The following is a 26,744-nucleotide window of genomic DNA, read 5'->3' on the forward strand; positions in this document are numbered from 1 at the left end:
TGCCTAGGCCATCGCACCGTGTTGGGTTTCTTAGCTTGCCAGTGTGTGTGTAAGTTTACACCATTTAACGCTAATGTAATGCAAACACTTTGATGTATTTGCCTTGTTATCGCTTGTTTGTAGTTTGCACTTATGTATACACTGAGCGAATATTTGCACAGGTATGCTGGGGTGTGTGCGTGTATGTGTGAGTGTGTGTAAGTGGGCTTGTGTATTTTTCATTAACCAAGTTAGCATTATGACAATGTCCGATGTTTTTAGCCGGAAATTCTTACCTGCAAAGTATGCCAACATGGCTGTTAGGACGACGGATACGAATATTAAGGCGATGCTCAAGCATTTCCAGGAACATCGGTGCTGACAGCGTTTATCTATGTGAAACCTGCAAAAATACACAAGAAGAAAAAAGGTGTGGTGAGGAGTGAGCTTTAGGCAAACTGAGCAATGCATTTGTAATTAACATACGGGGGCGGGGCGACCGCAAGACAGGAATAAAGCCACTCGCCTCCATAGCATGTCCTATCCCGGCCTGTCCTGTTCTCCCCACATATCCCGTACTCGGTCCTGAGGCTTTAGCCGCTTGACATATCACAAGGACCACAGAAACCAGCCAACCAAACAAACACGTATCGCATAGAGCAAGGAAAATCAAGGGGGAACACGTAGAAAAATATTTGGTAGTGGTAAAACAACTAAATCTAAATATCTAATTTCATTTTTATATTTCTATTGGAAAAGATTACATTTGGGCATATCGAATTATTCTGAAAATGATCCGTATGACCATGTATTCGTAAGAAGGATAAGTGTGACCATGTACTCTTAAGAAAGGAAGGTTCAGTGCGACCATGCAGACGGCTGCACATAAGTTACAAATTGTTTAATTTTCATAAAAAAAAATTAACAGCAAAAACCAACTAAGAATTAGTTATAGAATTTTTTGTATTATTTTCTCTCTTGCTAGAAACGGTGCAGCGTAGATTTAGTACGCCAATGAGTTTGTCAACTGCTGGCAACAGCTGGCAACTTTTTTAATAAAGCTCCCGACCGAAAAGGCAACGCATGCAAAATGATGCACAAGACAAAGACCCCTGCTCCCGTCGAGCTCACCATGCTTTCCCCATTCTCGACCCAAAAAAAGGGTGTTAATCACACATACTCTATACAGCCAACAAGTCTAAGCTGCCGCAGGCAGAGCTGTCAAGTCTTTCGGCGTGGTCGCCTCTAATTGCGTAAAAGTTGAACGAAACGCTGACGGAGGGAGTTGTGCAATTTTAGGGGGAGAAACGGAAAATGTAGGCGGTAAAGGGACCCGGAAAAGGAGGCGTGGTCCCAGCTTAAAGAGAATTAACAATTCTTGAGTTGGCAACTTTCGAAAGTTGCCCAGAATTGGGTTAGACTCGAAAGTGTCCGAGTAAGGCCTTCAAAGGTGATTCAACTCGGCGAAGGAAAAGCCAGTGCAGGAAAAAAGAAAAACCGGGAAGAGTAGAAGAGTGGAAAATGCCCTGGGGGAAAATTCCTTAAGGAGTTAAGGCACTAACTAGGGAGCTCTGAACTGGGAAGAAGTTTCAGCATTAGTTTGACTCACTAAGTAAGCCTTCAAGGCAAACATCTTAGGGGAAGGACACTACTAACGTTGATAAGGAATATTGAGAGCAATAAGCATTAGAAATATATTGAAATAATTAAAATATATAATTCTTTCCTAGAAATGTAGTGAAAAAGAAAGACTTCTGAGAAAATTACATACATTTCTTTTTGAATTTATTATTTTCACATAAACAGGAAACTAGTGCATATTCTGGATATCCTTACAAACTGCTTATTCAACTACTATTGGGTCCTGATGGCCAGAGCACTTTTATCTCCGCCGAATGATTTACAATCTGTTGGAACCGCTGTCGCTTTTCGTGGCAGATATTCAATGGCCACCAACAGTTGACTATCTGCCGCAGGTCCTTCGTCGACTGCTTTACGGAGACTAAGGATTCTATATTGCTACACCTTCCGGATCTCTTGATCCTGCCATCGAAATTGCCGCTACCAGGGTCACTGCTTTCGTACTCGGAATCGGAGTTGCAATCGGAATCGAGTGCTGGGTCCTTGGGGGCCCAGGAATCGAGCTGCTGCCGATTTGGGCTGGCCACCTTGGCGTGAACTTGCCGGTGGCGATGCCATTTCGGAAGGCGACCGCGAGTCCTGGATCCTGGGGTATACTTCGGCTCCCCTAGCCAGAGCGCACTGTACACCTTGTGGGCCATGCTCAGGGTTCCGATTATGCCCATTATGCTACTTCAATTTTCCAAACTTTAAACGACCTTGTGATCCTGTCAATTTTGCCCGAGAAATAATGGAAATCCTGCTTATCTAGTTCTTGCTAGCTTGACAGCAATTTCACTGCCAACTAAACAAAAAAAAAGCAGTTATTCATATTTTAGAGCACTTTGTTGATTTTCATCTTTAATCCCTAGAGCTTTTTTATTGCCTACAATTTTTGAACAGCATTACACTCAGTTTATTTTAATTGGCAATAAACTAACAAGGAAAAATCAATATTGTGGGCATGTCAATACAGCATGCACATCAAGTGCAAACATAAGGAAAAACAAATCTAATAAAATAAACGAAACGAAACAACTATTCAGTAACATTTATTAAGAAATTTGTATGTCAGTTATTTGATTAAAATAAATGAATACGTTTGATTAGACGCTTGCTCTGAGCATTGTTATATAAATATATTGTGAAATAAAATTCAATGGCCTTCAGCAGTAAGGAAATTTCGCAAAAAAAAAAAAACCCGCCTTCACTTAAACAAAACCAGTTGACTGGAAGTCATATCCACTGCACCCCCACTTCTCACTCAATTTAACGCTCACTCACTCGAAGAGTGTTCACTGTTCACTGTTCACTGCGACCCCGGGCCTGATATATATTTTGGGCCTCCCTTGATTCGCGGTTATGTGCCATTGTGCCGATGGAAACTCACCTGGATGGCGAATATGGCGAATAATGCGGTGCATGGGCTGAGTGGGAATTACGCAACGGGAATCCGGGCATGACCAGCGGCTGTGAGCCGCTTATCTGGCAATTGCCACCGTTACCGCTCCCGGGCGGTCCAACGCCCACTTGCTGTCCGCCGGCCACGCCCACCTGGCCACCGCCCACACCGCCGGGCATGGTGCCGGCGCCCATCGGCAGTCCAACGCCGCCGCGATCGATGCCGCCGTGGCCGATTGTGTTGCTGCCAGTTGACATGCTCTGCGGCATCTGTTGTGGGTGGCCGCCCAATCTGGAAAACAAAAGAGAAGAGAAGCGGTCAGTTTTTTGGGTGCACTTAAACACAAATATTATAAAGCCAATAGACAGCATTGAAGCATAAGTATTAATACTAAATAATATAACCAATATGCTTTTTAGTCTAATTTCTATACCAAAAAGACGAAAACTTTAGTCTAAGCCCTTCATTTAAAACCACATAAGTTTTATTTTGATACTTTCGTGGTATTAATTTAACACTCATCTTATACGGAAAACGTTAAGAGCAACCGACTATTATTTCGTGGTTTATTTTTGGTCACCACAATCAAAAATTAAAATGAAGAGGTTTATATGCATGAATTCAAAAAAAAATCTCGAACTTATTGTCCGGATTTCCATTAAAGTATATGTTAAATATGTTTGCCTTTTTTGAAAGTTGATATTTTAAAAACTTTATTTTGTTTTAAGATAAGTTTTTGCATATTAAAATAAATCTTTTACATATAAGCTTTAATATTATAAAATTAAAAGCACATTCTAAAAAAGAAATACACAAAATTATATGATATTTTTTCTTTAAAGAAGCCAAATACTGGACTTAATCGATCTGTATTAAATTATTTCATTCTGTATAAAAAATTCCAAAAGCACTGGGGAAAACGATTATGTATACAAAGAAATGCATCCTCTTTGCAGTACACTTCCAGATAATCTTGACAATTTTCGCCCAGTGCAGCCTTGCTTGTAATGCGGAAATTAAAACATGTGCACAAATTTTCGCTCCACATTGGCCTCTCGTTTGACGCTGTTACAATATTTAAATCCCATCCTCGTGGACAAAGGCTTATTGTTGTTGCCGCGGCCCGCTGTTATTGTTATTATTATTTTTAACGGTTAAGTGATGCGGAAATTTTAAATTAAAAAACATAAATCAATGCATGTGTGCGCGGCCATTGTACGGGCGAGAATGGGTGAAAAGAGAAAAAAAAAGTTTTATTATTCCCGGCCGGCAGAGTTGGTCGATTTTTGTTGCTGTTTGTGTTTTATTATCGCTCAACATTAAGCGGAAATGCAGTCGCTGCTGCCATTTCTCGATAACTGCCGCCATTGTTGGAATTTCCGCGAGTGCGTGTGTGTGTGTGTGAGCGTGTGTGTGGCTGCCATTTTCAGGCACCGCCTGCAAGTATGCACCAGAAATTACAACTTTTGCTGCCTTCGCAGCTCAAAAACATTTTTGTGGATCCAAGCGATAGATGGAAATGAATATGTGGAGCTGCCGAAGGCATCTCGCAATTGGCACAGATTTTAATCGTTCTCTTTTTTTACCAACCGTAATGGCTGAGATTTTTGGATCGAGCACTAAACCATTAAGGCTTATATATGTATGATTTATATTTTCCTTAATATAATTGTTTACCATTTTGTATATAAATGTCAAATGTCATGCCTCTGGGGGCTATTTAATATTTTTGTTTTCTTGAGAGGCTTGTATTTATTTGTTTTGGTTTTATCAAATACCTTGCAGAAATGATTATTATTTGCAAGAAAATATTTGCTCTTCTTGACAGCAAAGAGCCAATAAAAGAAAGCCCAGAGCCTTAGACTACATGGACTTTGATTAAAGCGTTTTGTTTATTTATTTCGTTTAATTTCAAGTTTTAATGTCTTAAATGGTTTTTGTATACATTAATGACTTGGATCCTAATTTATAACATATTTTTAATTTACATAATTTCCAACGCTTTCCTATATTATTTTTAAATAATTGACACACTATAAGGGTTATACCTTTAGGTTAAACATTTATAAAAGGTAAAATAATGCTTTAAATATTACTCAATCCTTTGATAACAATATCATATTTGGACGCGTCAGCAGCTGTAACCGGAGTGCTTGAAACTCGCATTGGCCAAGTACAGTCAACGTAAAAGCCAGTGGCAGACACGCGTTTTAACCCGCTTCAAGGACCTTATCTGGGCCATCCATTCCATGCTTATTTTTATTCCCTGCCAAACTGGCCAACAGCCCAACATCATTGTCATTGTACCGAGCTCATCGTCAGTGGCTGTCGCGTGCATTTGACATATCACATTTGGCCCTACTCGTATCTCATCGTTTTGCTTTTTGGTTTGATTTTGGCCCGCTCTGGCTTTTCGACTCCAGCGTGTTTTCTCGTTTTGCCTGCGGTTCTACGCTTTGGCCGCCATTTTGGCTTTGTTATTTATGGCCATGTCAAGCGGTCGCCGGCTGGTCAAGCGTTTGCCACGCCCCCTTCGAACGCCCCCCTTGTCCTGGGCGATTTGGCCTGCATTTGACATGCGGTTGTTGTGTGCGGGCTTTACTTTTTTTTTTTTTTTTTGATTTTTGAATGAAATTTTAGCTCTTCATTGCAATGGCTAGCGAATAAACTAGTTTTGCCAAACCAGCCATATAATAATCCCCCAAAGTTATCTGATATTTCATATTCAAAATTTTCAAAAATACAAAAAAAAAAAAAACGTTAAAATCAAGCTTTTGCCACAAAAGTTACTAGATCAGTGTAATTTATAGCAAGAAAGGGACGGAAGGCATGCAAAACAAAACAATGAATAGCACCCAGGGGGCCAGAGTGAAAGAGATGGCTGCAATGGTTGAGAAAGAGACGGGAGAAGAAAGCCGCTTACACCAGCAGGCACAAGACAAATGTGCATCTGCGTGCGTGTATGTGTGTGTGTGTGTGCGGGTGTGTGTATATACGTGTATATCTATGTGAGTTCGGGACAGCTTAGCAAATGCTAAGCCAGCCAGCGAGCAGCGCAAGCTGTGCCTGTGATTTATTAGCAACAATAATAGAATTAAACAATTTAAATTAAGTTGTAGCCAAAAACCATAAACAGTCTGCCAAGCGGCCCTGCGGGTTAGGCGCCACCACCCCCGTCCCTCAATCAACCCACCACCCCCCACATTCCACTAAATGGTGGCTCACACACACACACGCAACGTTTTGTTTCCGCTAAGATTTGATACCCTTGAAATTAGGGAGTTTCAAACTGAAAGGAAACTCATAAAAAGAAAATACGGAAAAAAATTTATAAATAATTAAAATATATATTTAATGGTGTTAACTGATGATAGGCAATAATAATAATAAAAAAAATAAAAAATTAATCGTTTTCAATACAATCTCGACCAGTTTTAAAAGACGAAAACCAAGCAAGGTGGCATCTGTTACTAATTAAATCAGTAAAATCAGTAAATGAAACTTTAAAAATGGTTTTATAATTACTAAAATAAAAACGTGTTAAAAATACGCATTTAAAAATCAAATCTCTTTTAGATTCTTTAAGTATTTGCATTTCATTTTTGAGCAAACTTAGATGTGCCGAAAACATCTCAAACTATTTGTATATATATGTTTTTTTTAGAATATATTTTTGTTATATTTTTTTACGTTAATAACTAAAATCCATTTAAAGAAGTACCTTCAAGTTCGAGGCGCCAAATTTGAAAAAATTGCTTGACCAGCAGGCGACATAGCAGCGAAAGCACAGCTGGGGAAAAGTTGGAAAAGAGGGGGAAAAGCGAGGGAAAAGCGAGGGAAAAGCGGCGGAAAGCGCTGGGGGAGAATTTGGGGAAAGAGGCCAAGGAGAAGGGAGAAGGGAGAAGAGAACTTCCTCGCGCTGCTGGCGGGGGCATTACAAATGCTTCCTGTGCATACATTTGGCAGCAGTTTGTGTGTTGCCCACTCTGCTCTATCCCGTTTTTGCACGTCGTGTGTATATTGTTGCCATTATTATTGCCGTTGACCAACCACAACAGCAGTCCCACGTTCATCCTACTTTCGCCGCACTTTCCCCAGCAGCACCACTAACGCAACACCACTATGACACTCGACGAAAGTTGTGCACACGCAATATGGAGTGGGGTAAAACAAAAAAAAACAAAAAACAAAAAAAACGCACAAAAAATGTTGCATACTTTTAAGTGCAGCGCATTTTGTAACTCAAAATGGCAGTTTGTAGGATGTATTTGTGTGTTTTTGTGTGTGTGCGCGTGTGCTTGATTGTTTAATTTAATTTGGATTTAAAAGCAACGCATAACAAAGATTGCTAGCAATTATATTTTACCCGACGCTCTCGTTATTCAATCAAATAATATTCATTTCATTTGCAATCAACAACAGCAGCAGCTGCAGAAAAAGTTTGCCTTTTATTAAATTCTGTTTCTGTTTATTCCACTTTGTGATAATAAATACTGTTTTTGCACTGTCCGTGGGGAAGCAACTGAGAGATGGCGATAGTTTGCGTGAAAGGGACATAAATCCAGTGGGGTAAACAGCGTTTACGAGCAAGTTTGGGAATTAAATTGAAGGACTTCTTTCTAGTGCCAAACAATTAACTATGGCACTGAATGCGGGAATTTTCACGCTGTTATAATTTCTTTTAAAATCTTCATTATTGCTGGTATGAATATAAGCTCGAAACAGATTTAGAAATTATCAAGAAAGTTCAATTAATGGTAGGTGCCACAGAAATCACTTGGGTTTCGAAATGACTTAAAGGGGTGTCCAAAAGTATGCAACGAAAAAATAGAACGTCGTCTTTCGGAATGAATTCCACTGACTTTTGGGCTAAAAATATATTGTTGCAATTTTTTAAACACCCTCCATTACCTTAAATTTTTTTTTGATACTACTTCCAGTTTTGTAAACCCAAATATTTGTTGTTGGGTTTTACCCTATAGACTTCAGCACTTTTTTTTACTTTTTACTTTTTTTAAATATAAAAAAAAAAAGAAATATAAAATGAAAGTGGCCAACCTGAACTGATAGATTCCCCCTTGACGGAAGCAGCAACAACAACTGCTAAACCAGTTGTATATACTTTGCCTCATGGCCTTTTCCCCTCTTACTAGAATTTTCTATTTTCCCATTTTCCAAATTTTAGTTGCTTTTCCCCTACAAAAACGATCGAGCCTCGGGGCCATTGAACATTTTGTGCAAAGTTTTCAATGGGCCACCCACACATACTAGCATATATTGAGTGGAAGTGGAACAAAACTATGAATTTAGTTTTTCTGGCATTGTTGGGTTAACACAGCCCGCCGCCTTCGCCCCTTAACCCTTGGCTGCCGTCATCGGATTCGTGCCTCACAAAGCGAAAACTAACAAAACGCCCACCAAAAACGTGATTTTCGCCAAATTTCAAACACACACACACACATAGAAAGTTGAAGAAGAGATAGAAAGTGGGCATGAGAAGGGCAGAAAGAGAGGGCATGATGAGAGTACGAGGCCAGGCAACCAAGATAAATCCAAACAAAATTACACGTTGTGTGTGAAGCGCTGAAAACGTGCTAGAAAAATGAAGCGCGAAATCAATAATAACACACAATAAAAAGGGACAGCACACCAGCGAAGAAGAGAGAGAGAGCCATACTGGGAGTGAAAGAGACAGAGCAGGGGAAATAGGTGAACAACAAACTGTGGCGAAAGGCTACGTGCAACATTACCATCTGCAACTGCAACCAAATCAGGGCAATTGCATTGTCCTGTCACGCATTCGAAAAGTGCTAAAATTGGCCAAGAAAAAACAGAGATTTTTCCAGCGAAGAAAAAGTGTCAAATAATTATTGGAAACAATTGATTGGATACTTACTTTGGTAAGTCTACGTACCAAAATAATAAATAAACTAAGATAAATAACAAAGCGAGAAGGTAAAAAAAGTATTTAAAAAAAGCACTTTGTTTTCACAAGAAAAAAACCTTAACATCACTTAAATTGAAAGAAAGAAATGAAAAGTATCAGATAAAAATATGTATTAACGCATTTAAAAAAGAATGAATTTTTAACTAATATTTATAATCAATTAGTGATCAATTACTATTTTCGTTTATGATAGTTTTAATTTTAGTTTCTAATAATAATAATATATATGAATATTCTTTTAAATCACCGGTGTTTCCCCTTAAATCACCTGTTTTCCTACATATCTACCCATTTAGTTTGATTGCCGAAGTACTTTCTCGACTCCTTACTAAATTCCGTAAGATTTCAAAATTTTTCCAGCTCAACCATATTTATCTCTCATTTCCCGCAACCGCTTTTCCTTTGAGCATAATTTTCTTTTCTTCCTGTCTGAGACAAAAGGCAGCGAGATGAAAAACAAAAGAATATCGCAACGCAGGAGGAGCAGACAAAGAAAGTTTTGGGGAAAAATTTTGCGGCGGTGTTGCTAGACGGGGAAAGCGGAGGGGCAAATCAATTTAATTAGTTTCTGACTTTCATTTACAAATTATGCATAAATCTGTAGACAGCGCCCCAGAGACCATAAATTAAGCGCCAGCGCCAAACTCAAACTCTTGGCCAAAAATAAAGGAATAAGATGGCGAAAAAAGAAAACGAAAGAGGAAAACTTTTACGGAACACAACACAAACAACAACAAAACTTGTATCTAACTACAGAAGAGGAAGAAAATAGGAGGAAAAACGAGGGTTGGACGCAAAATTAATTTGCGCTTTTATTAAATTTTCTTTTGCCGCTCTTCGCAGGACACGAGGCGAAGGGCGTAGTGGGAGCAAGGACGAAAAGTGGGAGGGGTGGGGTGGTCGAGTAGGTCAGGGGGCGGTGGTTGGAGGAGAGGCAGGTAATCACGCCCACAGGGGAAAACACACACACACACTCACGACCACCACGCGTATGAGCAATTTTTATCGAGCGTAAGAGCAACAAGCGAATAAAGGAGCGAAAGGATATCCAGAGAAGGAGATAAAGGGGCGACCAAGAGGGGGTGGAAAATGAGAGAAAAAGCGGGCCGAGGGGGTGTTGAATTTAGCCAACGCTGTCAAACAAAAATGCAACCCCTTGAACAATTTTTTATACACGATTTATTTCCATTTTCTGCTATCCCTTTATTATTATTTTTTTTTTTTGCACAATTTTCGTTTGGAGCTGAGAGTTTGGGGCAAAAAGACCACTTGAATTTTCCATGCTCCAATGCACGCAATATTAAGGGGGCACATGAAAATTATTACAAAGAAATCGCAACGAAAATTGAAACAAGTTCTTGGAATTTTTTCCCAAAAGAGATCAATCATAAAAGTTAATTTACGGAAGCAATTTTCATACAAAAAACACAGATTATTATTATCAAAAGCTTGATGCTTAAACCAATTTTAATGTTTCTCTAAATGTAACGCTGTTTGTATAAATTAAACAAAGTTACTAAAAAGATTTTGATTTAATTTCTGATTTAATTAGATGAAAAACTATGCACTATCCGTATTTTTTCTAACATTCTGTTGGAACAAACCTCAGCTTGCAGCAAATATTTAATTAACAATCTCATAAATCCCCCTACAAAGTCTTGTGAATTCCCCCATTTTATTGCCACATTTTTCTCCCACTTAGGTCGCTCAACAAATTGCAAGTTCGCGACTAAACCGAAAGGTAAATGATCTAAAAATGGCAGCCAGTGGCGTGGGCCGGGGGGGATATCAGTTACGCGCGCTCTGATGGCTGATGATTCTGCAGAATAAAAACGAAATCCCGGCCTTAACCCTCCACTGGGCCCCTGGGTGAAGCCGAGCGACTAATAACACCCCGAGGGAGCTGCCAGTCGCCAGGGGGCGTGGCCGTGGCCGTGGGAGGGGCGGCGACTGCCAATGATCAAAGAATTTTTAACTGCGCTCTCTGGTTCATCCTTTTGATTTTTTTTTTTTTTTGTTGTTGTGCCCCCTGCAAGTTGCCATGCTAAATTTTTGTTATGACGGCGGAATTAATGTTATTAAGGGTCGCACAGACCGCTTGCTCCCTTTTTTTTTTTTTTTTTTTTTTTTTTTTTTTTGCTCTGTTGTGTTTTTCTTTTTTATTTTGCAGCCGTTGAGTTGATAATTTTGCGATGGTACACACCAGCAACAGAGGCTAGGAAAAAAAACAAGGGGGTTTTCCGCGACGTCATTATCAGCAAATGCCGCACGCCGCTTTGTTTGACAAGGGCGGCACCACCACCTTCGGGCACCCAACCACTCAATAGACCAGCCACCCAACCACCCACCAACCTTAACCCATTCCACGCTCCACGCGTTTGTTGCTCATCATTTTGCCTGTTTATGGCCCTTATTAAATATTTACAGTTTTGGCAAGTTTGAAAAGCACCTTTAATTGCTGTCACTTCTAGATTAATTATTTACACAACCCACAGACACAAACACATTGGCGCTTGATCATACCCTGTGAAGATAAATTCAATGAATTTAATAAGAGTTGGCGGTTTTTGCAGTTTAACTACCGAATAAATAATCTATTAAAGGTCATATATTTTTGAGTATTTTCGGTTTGCATAGGGAACCCCCAAATAGCAGTAACATAATAAATAACAGAATAAAATTTATAGGAACACATAAAAATTAAAAAAAATTTAAGTGCAGAACATTTTGAAGTGTAAAACCATTTATGAAGTATTTTTATACAAAATTTTTTCGACTTTGCCCTTATTTATTTATTTTTTGTATCTAAAACAATTTGTTTGAATGTGCTTTTCATTTATATGTCTTATGTTTAAAAAAAAAACCCTAAAAATTCAGAAAAAATGAAAGGGTAGACATATTCCGGTAATAGCCAACGATACAGGCAAATAGAAATGATTTTTCCTGCAGCACAAGCTCCTATTTAATTTCCTCTCCTTTCAGAGGGCATTCCCCAGTCGACTTTTCCAATTTCCCCTATTTTCCCGCTGCCGCCCCTGGATTTGTCTGTCAGCCGCCTCTTTGCCAGAGTGAAAATCGGAAAACGGCGAAAGGGGAAAAGTGGAAAGAGGAAAGTGGAAAAGGCAAGAGGAAAGGCCTGAAAAGCGTCGCGCGATAAGCGCCTCAAACATTTTTCCAAGCGCTTATTAATTGTGTTTGTCGAGTGACGACGGCTGCTTGAGCTCGGCGAAAAAGGATACGTAGGTATCGAGGGTGTTTGCCAAAGGATTATGCAGCAATGTCGCCGACGCTCCAAGGCAAACACACTCCGGCGGAAAACTTGGGAAAAGCTGCTGAAATTTAGTTGGTCTTTTCTCCCTTGCCCGCCTACAAAAAAAAAAAAAAAAACCCCCCCCGCCACCACCTGCTGGGCAGCAGAACGATTTTTAATATTTGCCAGAAGTGTGGCAATAAAATCAATCGAGCTAATAACGGAAATTGCCCAAGGAAGAAAAGCGGGAAAAAGCGCAGGACAGAAATTGGGAAATCGAAAAACGCAGCGGGTCATCGGCCGGCAAGCACGTGGCAGGCAGCCCTCTCTCCCTTCTTTCTCCTCGAAAAAAATAATATGCCTTGATTTCGATTTGAAATGGCATAAATTGAATTAGACGCCATCGCCATGTCCCCGGATCTCGGGGATTCCTGCAGCTGCAAGTGCAACGGAAAGCCACCACCAGCAAAACAGCAACAGAAAAACAGCAAAATACGAAAGCAACAAACAGCAACAAACAGCTACAAACAGCAACAGCAACACAGCATCCCTAATAATTCGCAGTCCTGAGATCCTGGAACACCCCCACTTTTGACCACTTTTGGGCGTTGCCATGAAGCAAAGTAATATGCTCGCCCATCTGGCTAATAATCAAATCAGTGGGCGTGGTCATATTTTCAGATTGCCAACAGCCCGCTTTTTATTTCCGCTCCATCAATTATCGAAGGTCCTGTGATCCCAAAAAAGACGTGGGCATGGATAGGGAGGATTTTTATGGAATATTTGACTATTTTATATTTCCCAACGAAAACGGCTTACAATATACTATTATTTTAGTATAAATTCGGTTTTTGATATTACTTTATATTTAAGGATTTGATAGATAAGAATTATATATTTCTTGGGCCAAATGGGCCAAATAGCTTTTCCGAACCAAATTTGGGTGTCTGATTATAATGAAAGCCATGATACTAATGTTTCTACACGAGTTGTACAGTTCTCATTGAAAAAAACATCCTTATCGAGTGAGTCTACCGGCCAGTGTAGTAATTATACAATCTAGCCCTGCCTTTCGCAACCATATTAATTTTCTGGCATTTCATAACGCATAATGCTGATGATCTCCTCGGGTCCAGTGACCGCCCTCAAGTTAATTTGCAACATAATCTTTTAATCTGGTTTTTGTGTCAAGCGCAGACGGGTGGTGGATGGTGGGTGGCGGTTTTCCGTTACCCGTTTCCCATTTTCCAAAACAAAAAAAAAAAGAAAGGAAAGCAAAAGCAAAAGCAAAAGCCACCCCATCGACAGGGCCATCAACCCTTGATGGCGAACGGTGGATGGGATTTATGAAAAATTCATTAGTTCCGTGTACGTTTCGCATCTATGGGATGACATATGAACCTAATGATGCCCCAGGCACCCACACACTTTCACAGCTCGCAGGACATTGTCCACTTGATGGTCGCAAAAAAGGGAACGGAAATATGGGCAATGCATTAGCCAATAAATACATCCGCCGTGGACCATTAAGCCGTTCCGACTTCCTGCATTGCCAAAAATCTCATTGTCTGCTCACGGTTGGTATTTTTTTGCATTTGAATCAGCATTTACCAGTTTCATATAGGCTGGTATAGGAAATTGGCACGAGAAAAGAAAATTGGGGACTGCATGGATGAACCCTTTTCTGTATAAAAAAAAACCAATAAATTTAAATTATTTCTTAATAAACCTTTTTAAACGTTAACATGTGAATACATTTGGTCTAGCTTCAAATGGAACAAAACGCTTTGATTTTAAATTATGGCAATGATGATCTTTATCTGGTCGTTTTTTATAAATTATTTTAATTCCATATATTGGAATTTCAATTTATATATTGTTATGTTGTCACTTCAATGACACATAAAGTAAGAGAAGATGAATTAAATGTAATGACAATTTGAGGCCTTTATCAAAATAGCTGCCAAGCGAAAAGCGACTGGATTGCATTGTCGAATTTACGCTTTTTGCATATGTGCTAAACTCAAATTCGAATCGTGAACCAGAAAGCGTGCATCAGTGATATATTATCCTTTTTCCCCATCATTTTTTGTTCGACTTGATTTACTTTACTTTAATCTGAATGTAATTTTTGTGTGTGCAGTTCTCTTTTTGTGCTTTTTTTTCCGATGGCTCGCTTATCAATGAGCAACAAAACGAGCTCAAGGGACTAAGAAAAAAAAAAAAAGTCAGTTTGTGTGCGGCACACATATCAGCAAAAGTCAGGATGTATACATGTGAGTATCTGTGTGTAGCCTGAAATTCATCAAAATCCAATCAATCTTTCATTTAAACATTTTCATTTCGGCTCGTTGCGTTGCGCGGCATTCGCATTGAATGGAAATCCATACAAAGGGCAACGAAGAGCGGTCCAAAAAAGCGGGAAAATGGCAAACAAAGGGTGGGGGGAAAAGGAGGAAAATCCGCAGTAAAGCGCAAATATTTGCGCGTATAAATGGGGATGATGATAGATGGAAAACCAAAAGACAGCAAAAGCAAATGCAAAAAAATACGTAAAGGAAGCCGACGAGGAACCGCAAAATAAGGGCGAAAAAAGAAGCCAAATTTAAGAAAACAAAGGGGAACATTTTTAAATAACCAAAAATATTTTTCAATCACAAAGTTCATAAGTTCGTACAAAGATTGAAAATATTTTTTAGCTTTTCTCATTTTTTTAATGTCCGTTTTGACTTGCTTTAAAGATGCACCAAACAAAATTGATTGTTTATTTGTTATGTTTACGTATTTTTATTTATATAATTTCCATTTTAGGCACTTACATTAAGTTAAGTTTACATAAAACCGACAAGAGGAGTTCCAACTGTACTTTCAATTAGGTGAAATATTCATACTTTGAAAGCAAAAATAATTTTCTCGAACTAATAGAAAGGCCAGATGGTTGGAGGTCTTAAGAAAAGTGGGCGGCCCTGCCCACAATCATCTAAATTAGTTGGCCAAGGCAAAGGAAACGCTATAAATAAACAAAAGCCACAAACAACAGAGCGAACTGAAAGCGAAACTTGAAATTAATTCCAAGAGGATCCTGGGAGCACAGCCGCCACCCACTGAAGCGAATGATGAGCCTGTATAAATATCCGGGACCAGGCCAACTGGAGGGGCATAAATCATATGGCCCAAATACAAATTTTATGACGCATCCCCAAACAATTTCCTCCTTCATTCGCCCATCCCCCCGACGCCGCTGTCTTCGCTTTTTTCATTTCTCATTTGAGAAATGCCAAAGCAAACAGGCAGACGAGAAGTCCTGGGAGAAAAGCAAGTCCCTGTTTACCGTTTTGCATTTAAAGCTTAATCCCAGCCAAGGAAAGCATGAATTTATAATTAAAAGTAAATTAAAAGTAAATAAAACCGAAGAACCCACGACCAGACCAGAGTGAACTCCAAAAACCTATCCAAATCCAAGGAAACGACAACTTGGGAAGGGATAGCCTTCTGCAAATACACGATACAAAATAATATTTGACCAGGACGCGAAACAAAGGGACAGCAGGGCAAAGCCTTGTCTAAAAACAGGCTTTTCTTAGCCTTTCTCATAGAATTCATCTTTTGTTCAAAACTAAACGTTGCGGTTGTTGGTAGCCTCTAAAAATCGTTTTTATTAGCAGGTATATTAAATTCGTATTTATTGGTAAACAAAACACATCAAATATTAACTAAATACTTATTTTAAATGTCAGAACAATGCAAACTTTGTGAATTCCAATAAAGGTTTTAATTGTAAGCCTATGCAGCCTAAAAACATTGAAGAAATATTCAATAAACTAATTGAAATATTTGTTATTTCCCGTGTTAAAATAAAAGTGAGCTCTATAAACGCTATTATGATAATCAAAAGGTAAGAAATAATAATTTATAGTCTTATTTAAAAAACATACAACTAAATAACTTTAAGTTTCCTTGAACCCACTAAAAGCAAGTTTAAGTACAATCCCACAATCTCTCCCCGAAATCAAATTGGTGTCAACGCATAATCAGATGCTGACCCCCCTTTTCAGCTGACACACCGCCCGTAGCCTCGGAAATCCCCCTCCACAGCCATGTCACCCAAAAAATTTGAATATCTAACAAGGATGAGGAGCAACATTAGCAAAAGACGAAAGAAGAACAAAAAACAAAGACGACAGAGAAAAGAAGCCAGAGCAGAAGCTGAGAAAATGGCGACCAAAGTAGGTTAATGTGCGTCGATGTCGATAAAAATATATTGACAGTAAGACATATACATACACCGATTTTGCATGTATATGTATGTGAACACAGGAAACAAAAATATCTGTTTCACATTGTCATTTCCCGTGTTCGAGTTGTTATAAACTATATCAGTTATACTTTGTCATTTCCCTCATTCTCACACTACCCTTTTTCCTTTTTTTATAAAAATAATAAATGTTAAAACAGAAAAATATAATTTTTATTCTTTTGTAGCTTGAAAAATTAAAAAAAAATCTCATTCACAGCTCAAACAAAAACCGGACATTGGTAGTGTACGTCATAAATATGAACCAAATTGAAAAACTGTTTTCCATCTTATGGGTATCAAATAAAAACGCTATTTTTCTCGGTGTACTTGTACATTTATCAAAAAGTAAGCTTCAATCTGTCGATGACTAGGCAGGCGAAATTTAAAATTCTAATTGCTCAAATGGATGTGTGTGCGTTGTCTCCGTTCCAGACGGAATGAATAAAACATTAAATCGGATTATAGAAATTTTGCATTTCTCGAAATTAACATGTTTATTCTGGCCGAAAAGCGAGAAAGAGATGGCATGGCCAAACTAAAAATGGCAGTGTGAAAGGAGTTTTCCAATGAACTGTAATTTTTCCACCCCACCACCTCTTCCCCCTGGAAAAACTGCACTCAAAGTGTTCGGCAAACATTTTCACTTGGCAACTTCTTGGCATCTCCCATCGACACATCGCATGCAAATTGCACAAGACCCAAAAACCACAAAAAAAAAAAAAAAAAAAAAATGAAAAATAAAAGTGGGTGGAAAAGTGGGCGGGCCACTCAACGGCAGCAATTAAAACAGACATCCAACTAAGTGGGCGTGGCCTAATAGGGTTAAGCATTATGTCGAGGTGTGGGAAAAGTTTTTGGCAAGGCGTTAAGAGATCGATTGGAATGCAATCAACCGAAAAGAAAAACTGAGGGAAATCGGTGAAATGCAATAAAGTTTTAGTGCATGTGGGTGTGGTCGAAAATGTCACTTCAAAAAGGAAAATTCGCAACGGGAACTCTTTAAAAATGTAGTTTATACCTTGACACGAGCAATAAATTTTCACCAAATTTATTTGCCTTTAAATACCAATCTCCATCTCCAGAGGGAACGAGCTTTGATTTTTACCAGATAAAATCTGAGCTACCTCGAATTTCAAAATCACTCTCCCCAAACACCAGTTTTTAAATCATAGCCATCCATCCCTTCGTCGTCTTCAGTTTGATATGAAATCATCAGCAATGGACGACTGACTGGCATGCGTTTGAAGTGCCATAATGGGATTAGTGTCTTAGTTATAGGGTTTTCATTTCGGAGTTTTCAGATTCGAGATTGGGATGATGAAATGTGAGGGGTTCCGGTTTTTTTTTCGTTGGTTTTTCGAGTTGATCGCCCAGCTGTCGTTATGTGAAGTATGATATAGTGATGAGGGTGCAACAGTTGCCGGGATCGTGGCCCATAATTAAGTTGGAAGACTTTCGGGCGATAATTACAGGTTAGCTCGTACAACTTGTGCACGAAGAAAAAATGTGTTTCTTATATATAAAATTTGGAAATTTATACATATTCCATGCAGAGAAAAAAGTTTTTAGTTCCTTTTTCAATATGTTTTGTGAATATTTTTTGATGGCTTGTGTTTCTAAGGATAACTAGATATAACTACCAGTCATCGAATCTAGTTTAGTTTTTTTTTTACAGTGCATTTGATCATCACAATACACATTGGGCATTTATGACGCAACCATCGACACTCCATCGACAAGGCCGCATGACAAATAGCCAAATAACCACTTTCCGAACTGCCGCCGTACTCGGTGACTTGTGACTGGCATGTGTAATTAGCCTGTCAACGCTTGCACCAACCACCAACCACCACCCACCCCCACTTTTCCATTTTCCCGCTTCTCCCCCATCTCCTTTCCCTCCCCAACACTTTCCACCACCCCCAACCCCATTTTGGGGCATTGTAATGCGGCGGTGTGACGGTTGTGGCGGTGGCAATGATGACGCCAACTGCAGGCGACGGCAAACATTATTTGATTGCCGAAAATGCAAATTGTCGAAGCCATTAACAGTTGCTGATGTTGCCGCAACACAACAATGCTGCACGGCGGCAACAACCAGATGTCAAGATGAGCGAAACTTATGCAATGTGTTCGTTCGGTCGGTTGCCCAAGACAGGAAGTCATAGAAAGTCGAAAGTCTGACGGATTCGAATCTAATTTGATGGAGCCGCAGTTGAAAACTAAAGGAAACAAATCGAAAAGTGGGAAAAGATTGGGAAACAATAGCTCAAATAAAATATAGTTTCTCTGATGTGTAGTTTGCGTTTTATAACAACTCCAATGAAAAAGTGACGGTCATAAAGCATATAACATCATAACTTGATGATATACGTATTGTTTTATTTCAGGAAGTTTATTCCAACTAGCAACTAGCATTCGGAACTTTGGAACGTATATTGTTAAATACGAATTTCAGATTTTCGATAATTGATTTCAGATTTTTGTGTCAAACAATATTTACTGCAGTCTGTTCGATGGTTATTATAAATCTACATCAACAACTATTGGAAATATCTATATTAAAATATATAAAACATACTAGTAAAAGTAAAGAAAAACTGCGTTATATTCATGGGAAACTCAAGGGAAAATTGGCAAACCTGCCGCAAATTGTTTTCCATCCCCTAGTCGCCGCTTAAGTTTTTTCCAGGCCCTATATCCCAACCGTATTTGTCACGATCCTTATCGTGAGAGTGTCGTTGTCCTGGCTCCTTCTAATTTCTAATTATGTGGCCCATCCTGAGCGGTGCCAGCATGCATATCAATGCGATATCAAGATGCGATTTATGCGCCTTCCCCACTCTAGACGTGTATATCCTCTTGCCCCGGCGTGTGTATGAAAAAGTCATTAAAATGTAATAAATTAGGCCAGGCAAAGAAGCCGCACTGAAGATGGTGAATCACAGATGAATCAGGTCGCCCTCGGCCCTCGGCACTCGTCCCCCTCATCTTACTTTTCCATTTCCACCAGGGTTGCCATGTCGCCGCCAACCCCGGCTCCAGGCTCAGATGAAAAGTGTATTAAATTGATTTCACTTGATTTTCCCGCTTGTACTTTATTTATTTTGTTAGAAGGGTGGCGTGGTGGGGTCCAGTGTCCTGATGGATGGCTGTTTCTCGCCCCTCCCCATCCTCTCTCTCTCTCTCTCTCTCTCTCTCTCAGTGTGTATTCATTTCGCATTATTGCAAAATCCACACGAGCCGAGCGTAATACATTTTCTCTCCATTCCACATCTCCTAATTTATTTTTTTTGCCGCCTGTGCCTTTGTGGATAATGAATATCACGCTCTGCTTATTAAACCTTACGCATCGCTGCGAATCTAATAGAAAAAGTCGAGGAAGTGGGAGGAAGAAGGAAGAGCAACTGCACTGAAAGAAATTGTAAGGCTAAAACACTACTTTACAATTAGAAAAAAGATAATTCTTTTCAAAAATTTTAAATAATTTTTGAAATTTGATTTGTAGCATAATGCTAAAAAATGGTTGCGTTTTTCTTAAATTCTGAGCAAATGCCAACACAAATTCCTTTTTATATTAAATTACTTGTGTTTAATTTTCAACATGTAGTCAAAATTTTTGGTTATATGGTAATATACTCAAAATTTTATTGCGATCAGGATCAATCAGGATATTCCAAATATTGTTCATTTAAAAATCAGAAGTATGAAAATACGGAATATTGATGAGTACGTATAAGTTTTTTTTCTGTGCGGCGGGAGGTTTTTATTTTTGGGGGTTTACAAAACGTGCCAGTTGGGTAATTTAAGCAAAAATATCAAAATGAAGCCGCTAAAAGCAAATAGAGGGAGAAAGAGATGGAACGAGGGGCGAAGAAAGAGGAGGCTAGATGGTGTGGTGAAAGCGAAAGGTTGCTACCGAGGTGAGTATAGGTGAAATGTGGGAGGAGAGTGCGTTTCTATCGTATTTCAGCTGCTCTACCTTTTTGTTTACCTGTATGAGTGCGGGTGTGCTCGTGTGTGTGAGTGTGTGAGTGTGTGAGAGTGTGAGAGTGTGTGTTTGTGTTGTTTCGGGCCAAATATTACAAAACACAAACGCCTGTTTCCGTTTTACTAATTCGTATGCTGTTTGCATTTGCATTTTGTGGGCAGAGCGAAACGGATGCCACATGAGTTGGGTGGAAAATGGGTGGGAAAATGGGTGGGAAAACGGTTGCCGTTGGGGGTTAGTAAGGGAAGTTGGGAAAATGGTGGATGCGTGCGTGCGACATGTATGAAAAATATCCTTGAGCTTGGTTTGAGTGCCGCAAAAGGAGGCAAAGTAAACGCGAAATCGAAAATATCGCGAAATTTTCCCACATCCCCACATCCCCACTACCCCAACACACACCCACGCACACTTACACTCCCTCACACACATACAAGAACAACAAGCTGCGCCTTGTTGTCGTTCATTTTGCATAGCTCGAAAGCAAAGTGCCAAAATGGTTTGCAAACGCAATGGAGATGGGTCCCAAAAAAAAAATAAAAACCAAAAAAAAAAGAGGTCGGGGGTTTTGGGGGGTTTGTGTACCCAAAGTGCAAAAGGAAATTCATGCATATGTGAGTGGGGGTTGGGGCAAAAGGAGAAAGCGGAAAGCGTTGAAATGTGCTACAAATTGAATTTTATTGAAACGTGTTTGAAATTTTTCGTCAGACATTTCCACCGTTTTTGGCCCCAATGGGGAAAATGTGTGATAGGGGGTTGATGGTGGGGAAAATGTCGGTGCCAGGGAAAACGGAGGGTGGTGGGTGATTCTAAATCGGGGGGGTGGCTACTCTGCTTGTTTTGGGCCATTGTAGAATGCAAACACGGGCAATCGCCAAGTGTCGCACACTCATTCTACAGACATCGCCAATGGCCAACTATTCAAAACTGGTGGGGAGAACTCCTCGTTTCGAGTTCCCAAAAAAAAAAGGATGCTGAAAGGGGGTGCGGCCAAAACGAACGCCTGTCAAGCGGACAAAAGGAGATGCCATCGCCAGTGCGCCACAAAGGAGACAGGCAAGCGGAGAAAGAGAGCAAAAAGCTGGTCAAAAAAGAGCAAAAACCAAATCTACGGCAGGGTTGTCACCCGCATTGCGGATGCAGCACACAAAGATAACTGTATTCACAGAGTTGCCTTTGTTCTGTTCCACAAAGATGGAATATTAGCCAGAAAATCAGTTGCGTAATTGGGGGAAGTGTAAATCACCATTACACTGAGTTTTTTAAAGGATTGTGGAGTCAAAAATAAGTATTCATTTATTTTTTTCGTTTTTCTTTAAACAATTGCAAAAAGTCAATACATTTTCAAAGTTAATATTGTTTCTCTTTCAATAAAGGTAACCTTTAAAGGGTTACCATTTTCATCAACGAATAACTTTGTTTCGAAATGCATATTGAAATTATTCCATGACTTCTGTGTTATTTTTTTTTACCACGCATTTGGGGCTAGCTCTGATTTGAATTTAAATACTTTCTTTTCACTCAAATACGGTGGCAATTCAGGTAGCCCCCAAATGCTTCTTATATGGCCTATGACCCATCGGTTAGATGGTGTTTCATTAGCCAAAGTGCCGGTAACCTGGCCAAGCGACAACGACAGGCGACAGTGACAAATGTCTGAGGAATGGGAGCAAGGAGAACGCCAGTAGCCGAAAAAAATTTCCCTGCCTTCACCTTAGCCTCCTGTTCTGTTTCACCTCACCTGCTCCGTTCTGTTTCCTATTTCCCTTATTTTTTTATTTCATTAAAATATCGACAAGTTCGAATTTAGTTGATTTGTATTTTGGGTGTTCCACTCCGAGAAAGTTTGGCGACTTTCGATTTAAAAGATAATAAAAACATAAAGTCATTTTACAACTTGGTTAAGATTATGTTAGGCTTAAAAGTTGTATTTAAACTTCATTCGTTTTGTGATAAATATATATTGACCACTTAGAACCCATTTTCTTGCAGTGCAAATACAGGTAGAAATGAAAAGCTGTGAGCAAGATGTTCGGCGACCTTCTTGGCCCGACTTCAATTCGGGTCCTTTTTCTGGGTCTGACTTTGCCTTGTCAATCGGTGACTAATGTTCAGCAATTTGGCTAAGCGACAGACACTGGAGACAACAACGAATACGAAAAGAGTCAGGTAGGGATGAAAGAGCCAGAAACGAACTAAAATGGCAGGACAAAATCGTTAAAATGTTAACAACAAACTGGCTAAAATAAATCAATGCGCTTTTCGTTATTTATTCCCTTTCAACTTTTATTTCACTTCCATTTGTATGTATGCCCCCAGGGGCAGGATCCACCCTCCCCCTTTCATTCCTTTTTTTTTTTTTTTTTTTTTTTTTTTTTTTGCTCTGTGTGGAGTGTGGGGACAAGTTTCTTGGAATGCGCATTCAATTTGTTTATCAGCAAGAAATTGAGTGAGTGTCACTGAATGAATCAAGTGGCAAAGTTCCCGAGTCGGTGCTCAGTCCTTCGACTTCCTCCTCAGCAAAAAAAAATACAACCCCCCTCAGGTGACGGCGTTTTAGTCATTAGTTGCATTAACTTTCCGCTTGACAGTCAATTTCTTTCGTTTCTCTTAGCCTTTTTCGTCTTTTTTTGCCTCCTTAGCGTATGCAAATTTGTTTTGTTTTGGTTCGATAGCCGGAGAGATAAAAAAAAATACGAACCCAAGAGCGATGACAACTTGGTTTAGCAGACACAATTTACCAATTGATGGAGGGATCCGTTTTAAATTGCTGGATTTCAAAAGAATAAAATAAAAGGTCTTTTAATATACACACATACTCCTCGACAGGGTTGTCACCCACTCAGCAAATGAAACGTGTATCGATAAATGGATTTACAGAGTTGCCTATGTTTACACGGAAGAAAGTCTGTTAAGTAAATGGTAGAAGATAAGTTTAATTTTTGGAGATTATTAAAAACAATTGCATATTTGTGGACTCTTCTAGTTTCTAACCAAAAAACAAATAAAACAATATTTAAAGTTTCAAAATGTTTCATTGGTTACAATTATCGCTTTTCGATAAAATTAGAGTCTTAATTGGCTGACCACTTAAACTAACTTCTTTATTCTCGATCTCTCCTTGGATGCCTCAATTTTTGGTATCTTGGGTCTCTTGGTTATTTAAGAACCAAAAGAAACCCAAATTTCTGACTCAGAGAGATAGCCATTTGAATGCAGGCAGTCACCTTCCAATAAAATGATAACACACATGCAATAAATTTTGTCACTAATTTTTGTCGCCTCCTCTTTCCGCTTCTTTATCCCCTCCTCTTCCACCTTTTCCTTTCCCATCCTTAATGAAGCCAGGAAGTAATAATGAGTTGGGGAAAACGAAGGGAGCGATAAATCAAAAATGTGAGACGGTTAAAAACAAAGGCAACATCCGAAATATGTCAAATGATTCATATTAAAGTGCGCGGTTATGTTCTCCTCGCTTGGTTATAAATCAAGCAATGATACAGATACAGAGTACAGATACATAAACATATATAGAATATACATATACATATACACGGCCACAGATACAGATACAAATACAAATGTACAAGTGCGTAAATGTCGCCTGCGTTTGTCATTGTCGTTTTCGGTTTTTCGGGTTGCACCATCCTACAATTTAAGTGAGGTTGGTGAGTTTCGGATGGAATGGGAACTTGGGGACCCGAAAACCGAAGTTGAAACTGGGGAGCGTTGGATGTCGCGTGCAAACGCGTTGATATATCGATTTGGCCCGGCTACTTAATCAAAATAATTCCGGCCAATGCGCCGCACTGACAATTCTCGGAATTTTGATAGAGTTGCTCCAACGGATTGCGGTTCTTGTGACAAATCTTCGCCGGAATGGCGTTTCGTGGTAGGCTAATCGAAAATGCTGATAAATTGGTAGAGGGTGCCAAAAACAATTTATACGGAAACAAAAGCCAAAGCTGTGGGTTCCGAAATTAAACGAAAAACTTGGTTTTATGTTTATCGATATGTCAGCAATTTATCACTGAAGAAGCTCATCGGTTCATCATTGACCGATTGTGTGTCCCAAAGAGTCTTTAATAGCGGGGTCTGCTCGTATTAAATTGTATATATTTAACTCCTTTTAAGTTTACATTAAAATTTCGACTGGTTTGAAGTTCTCATGTTGTGGAAGTTGCTCTCTGGCAACATTTTCCCGCTCAACTTTGCCGCTCATCCAATGGCTCAAATTGCCCAAAATGTTACCCAAAGGATCTCCGAAAGCACATACACACACGCACACAAAACAATTGAAAACTCGCAGGATAAATTCGGCATTTGCAGTTGCGCTGAAGTTTCGGCTGCTTTTCCACCGAAAAGGCATCGTGTAAGCGTATTTAACTTTATTATTTATGCCGAAACTCCAATGTGTGTGTGGCAGTGTGTTTGAGCGCTTATTAATTTATAATACACTGCGGCCTTGCCTTTTTGGGGTGGCCCAAAAACTTTGTATTCAATAAAATGCCGCCGTTGTTGTTTTGCGCTGCTTGTGGGTTTTCGGGCACTTTTTTTTTTCTTTTTTTTTTTTTGGTGTTCCACCCAAAACTTTGGGGCTTTCGAGAACTAAAATGTTTGGTAGATTTCCTGGAGGCGATTGTGTGTGTGTGTGTGTCTGTGTGTGGATGCAACTCATTTGCATAAAATGCTGCTGAAACATTTATGCCCCACAGCAGTCAGTGGCACACTTGAGATAATTCAAATTAATGTGGCTGTGGAAGTGAACCAAACTGGCCCTTACTAATTTTACCTTCCGCTTAATTTTACCCATTTTTTAGTTACCACATTTTGGCTGCTTTTGGTGAAATAAGAAGATGTTTATGGCTTTCTCAAATTCCCAAGTTATTCTTGGTGCTCAAATTCTTTCTAAAATCTGTATTACCTATTTTTATTACACATATAAGTATTATAATATGAAAATACATAACCTGCTTTTACCCTTTTAGTTATTGCTCGTCTCTCTGGTCTAGAATGAGGTCAAATTTCTTTACGAATTTGCCATTTAAACCACATCTAATGAGTCAATGAGCCACAAAGGGGAAACACACACACTCAAGGGCAGTTAAAACGGGAAAACTCGAGGGTAGATGGTGGTTACACGAAAATAACCCAGACAATGTGCTTTTCTTGGCTGGAACTTCTTGAGCTTGGAGATACTCTCGTAGAAAAACAAATGGGCAGAGCGTTGCCCAAATGTTGTTCAGTCGGAAAAGCCAGAAACAAAAGGGGCAGTGGTGGGGGGTGGTAGAAGTGGCATTGGGGGGCCTGTCTCCGACCAACATGGAACATAATGGCATAAAGCGTTGATAACAAATTTGCGCATTTCAACATGAATGAATCCTCCAGAGTGGCGAAGCACACACACACACACACATGAAAGAGGGGTGGGGGGGGGAGGTTTCCAAATTCAGGAGGGGGGCTGTGCACTCACTCAGGGATTTTGCAGAAGGGGAAAGGGAGTGGAACACCCCATTTGGGGTAGCTTCTTCTGTTCTTGGGTAGGTGGTTGGTGACATTGTTGCCTTAAGTGGCCAAGCGGCAAAATGACAAACAGACGGCCCAACGACGTGAGTGGATACCAGTGGATACCATGGGATACCCACCCATCCCTTTTCCCATTTCCCGTCTCCCAGGACCATGTAACCGAGTGTCCGGATACGGATCCATGTCCATGTCCGTGTCCGTGTCCGTGTCCATGTCCAAAAGTCCAAAGTCCAGTCACGGCTTGCTGCCAGCATGTCAACATTTGCTCCGGCGCCTTGAGAAAAAGCTCAGGGACATTCAGGGGAAAATCGGGTGGAACATCAGCCTGATTTTCCGGCTTGGGCTCTGTGATTTTTCGGCCGCCGCCGTCGAGACAAGAGATGAGAAACGCTGACGCAGCTGAGGCAGCTGAGGCAGCTGAGGAAGGTCGAAGGGAATGTCGCAGGAAAGTCATCGGGGCACTGGGAAAAATCACAGGTTATTTAGCCACAATATAAATAACTGTTTAGGAAAAAAGACGGAGAAATTATTAACTTAAATTGATTAAGATGGTTTAATCAGTTTAAATTCATTTGTTTCATTTTTCAGTTTACCATCATCAAAATGAATTCATAATTTATACGAATTTCTGGCAGTGACTCGGCCGGAGTAGACAAAGGAAATCAGTGAGAGGAGGACAAGGACAGCGGGAACAATACGTGCAGGCTGCACAGGATGCCCCCAAGGACCCCATAT

The 26,744-nt window shown here is 39.7% G+C and overlaps 1 protein-coding gene across 5 annotated transcripts in view; it reads right to left on the bottom strand.

Moving 5' to 3' along the window:
- Nucleotides 1-26,744, bottom strand: part of LOC108149959 (teneurin-a) — a 156,848-nt gene that overhangs the window by 64,865 nt on the left and 65,239 nt on the right. For all 5 annotated transcript variants that reach the window (XM_017277876.2, XM_017277877.2, XM_017277875.2 and 2 more), the window contains 2 exons: nt 2,990-3,292; nt 276-382 (listed from right to left, as the gene is read on the bottom strand). In XM_017277876.2, coding sequence (XP_017133365.1) covers nt 276-382; nt 2,990-3,292 — 410 coding nt within the window. The remainder of the gene's footprint in view (nt 1-275; nt 383-2,989; nt 3,293-26,744) is intronic.

Source organism: Drosophila elegans, unplaced genomic scaffold, assembly GCF_018152505.1.
Source record: "Drosophila elegans isolate 14027-0461.03 unplaced genomic scaffold, ASM1815250v1 contig_149, whole genome shotgun sequence".
NCBI classification, from domain to species: domain Eukaryota; kingdom Metazoa; phylum Arthropoda; class Insecta; order Diptera; family Drosophilidae; genus Drosophila; species Drosophila elegans.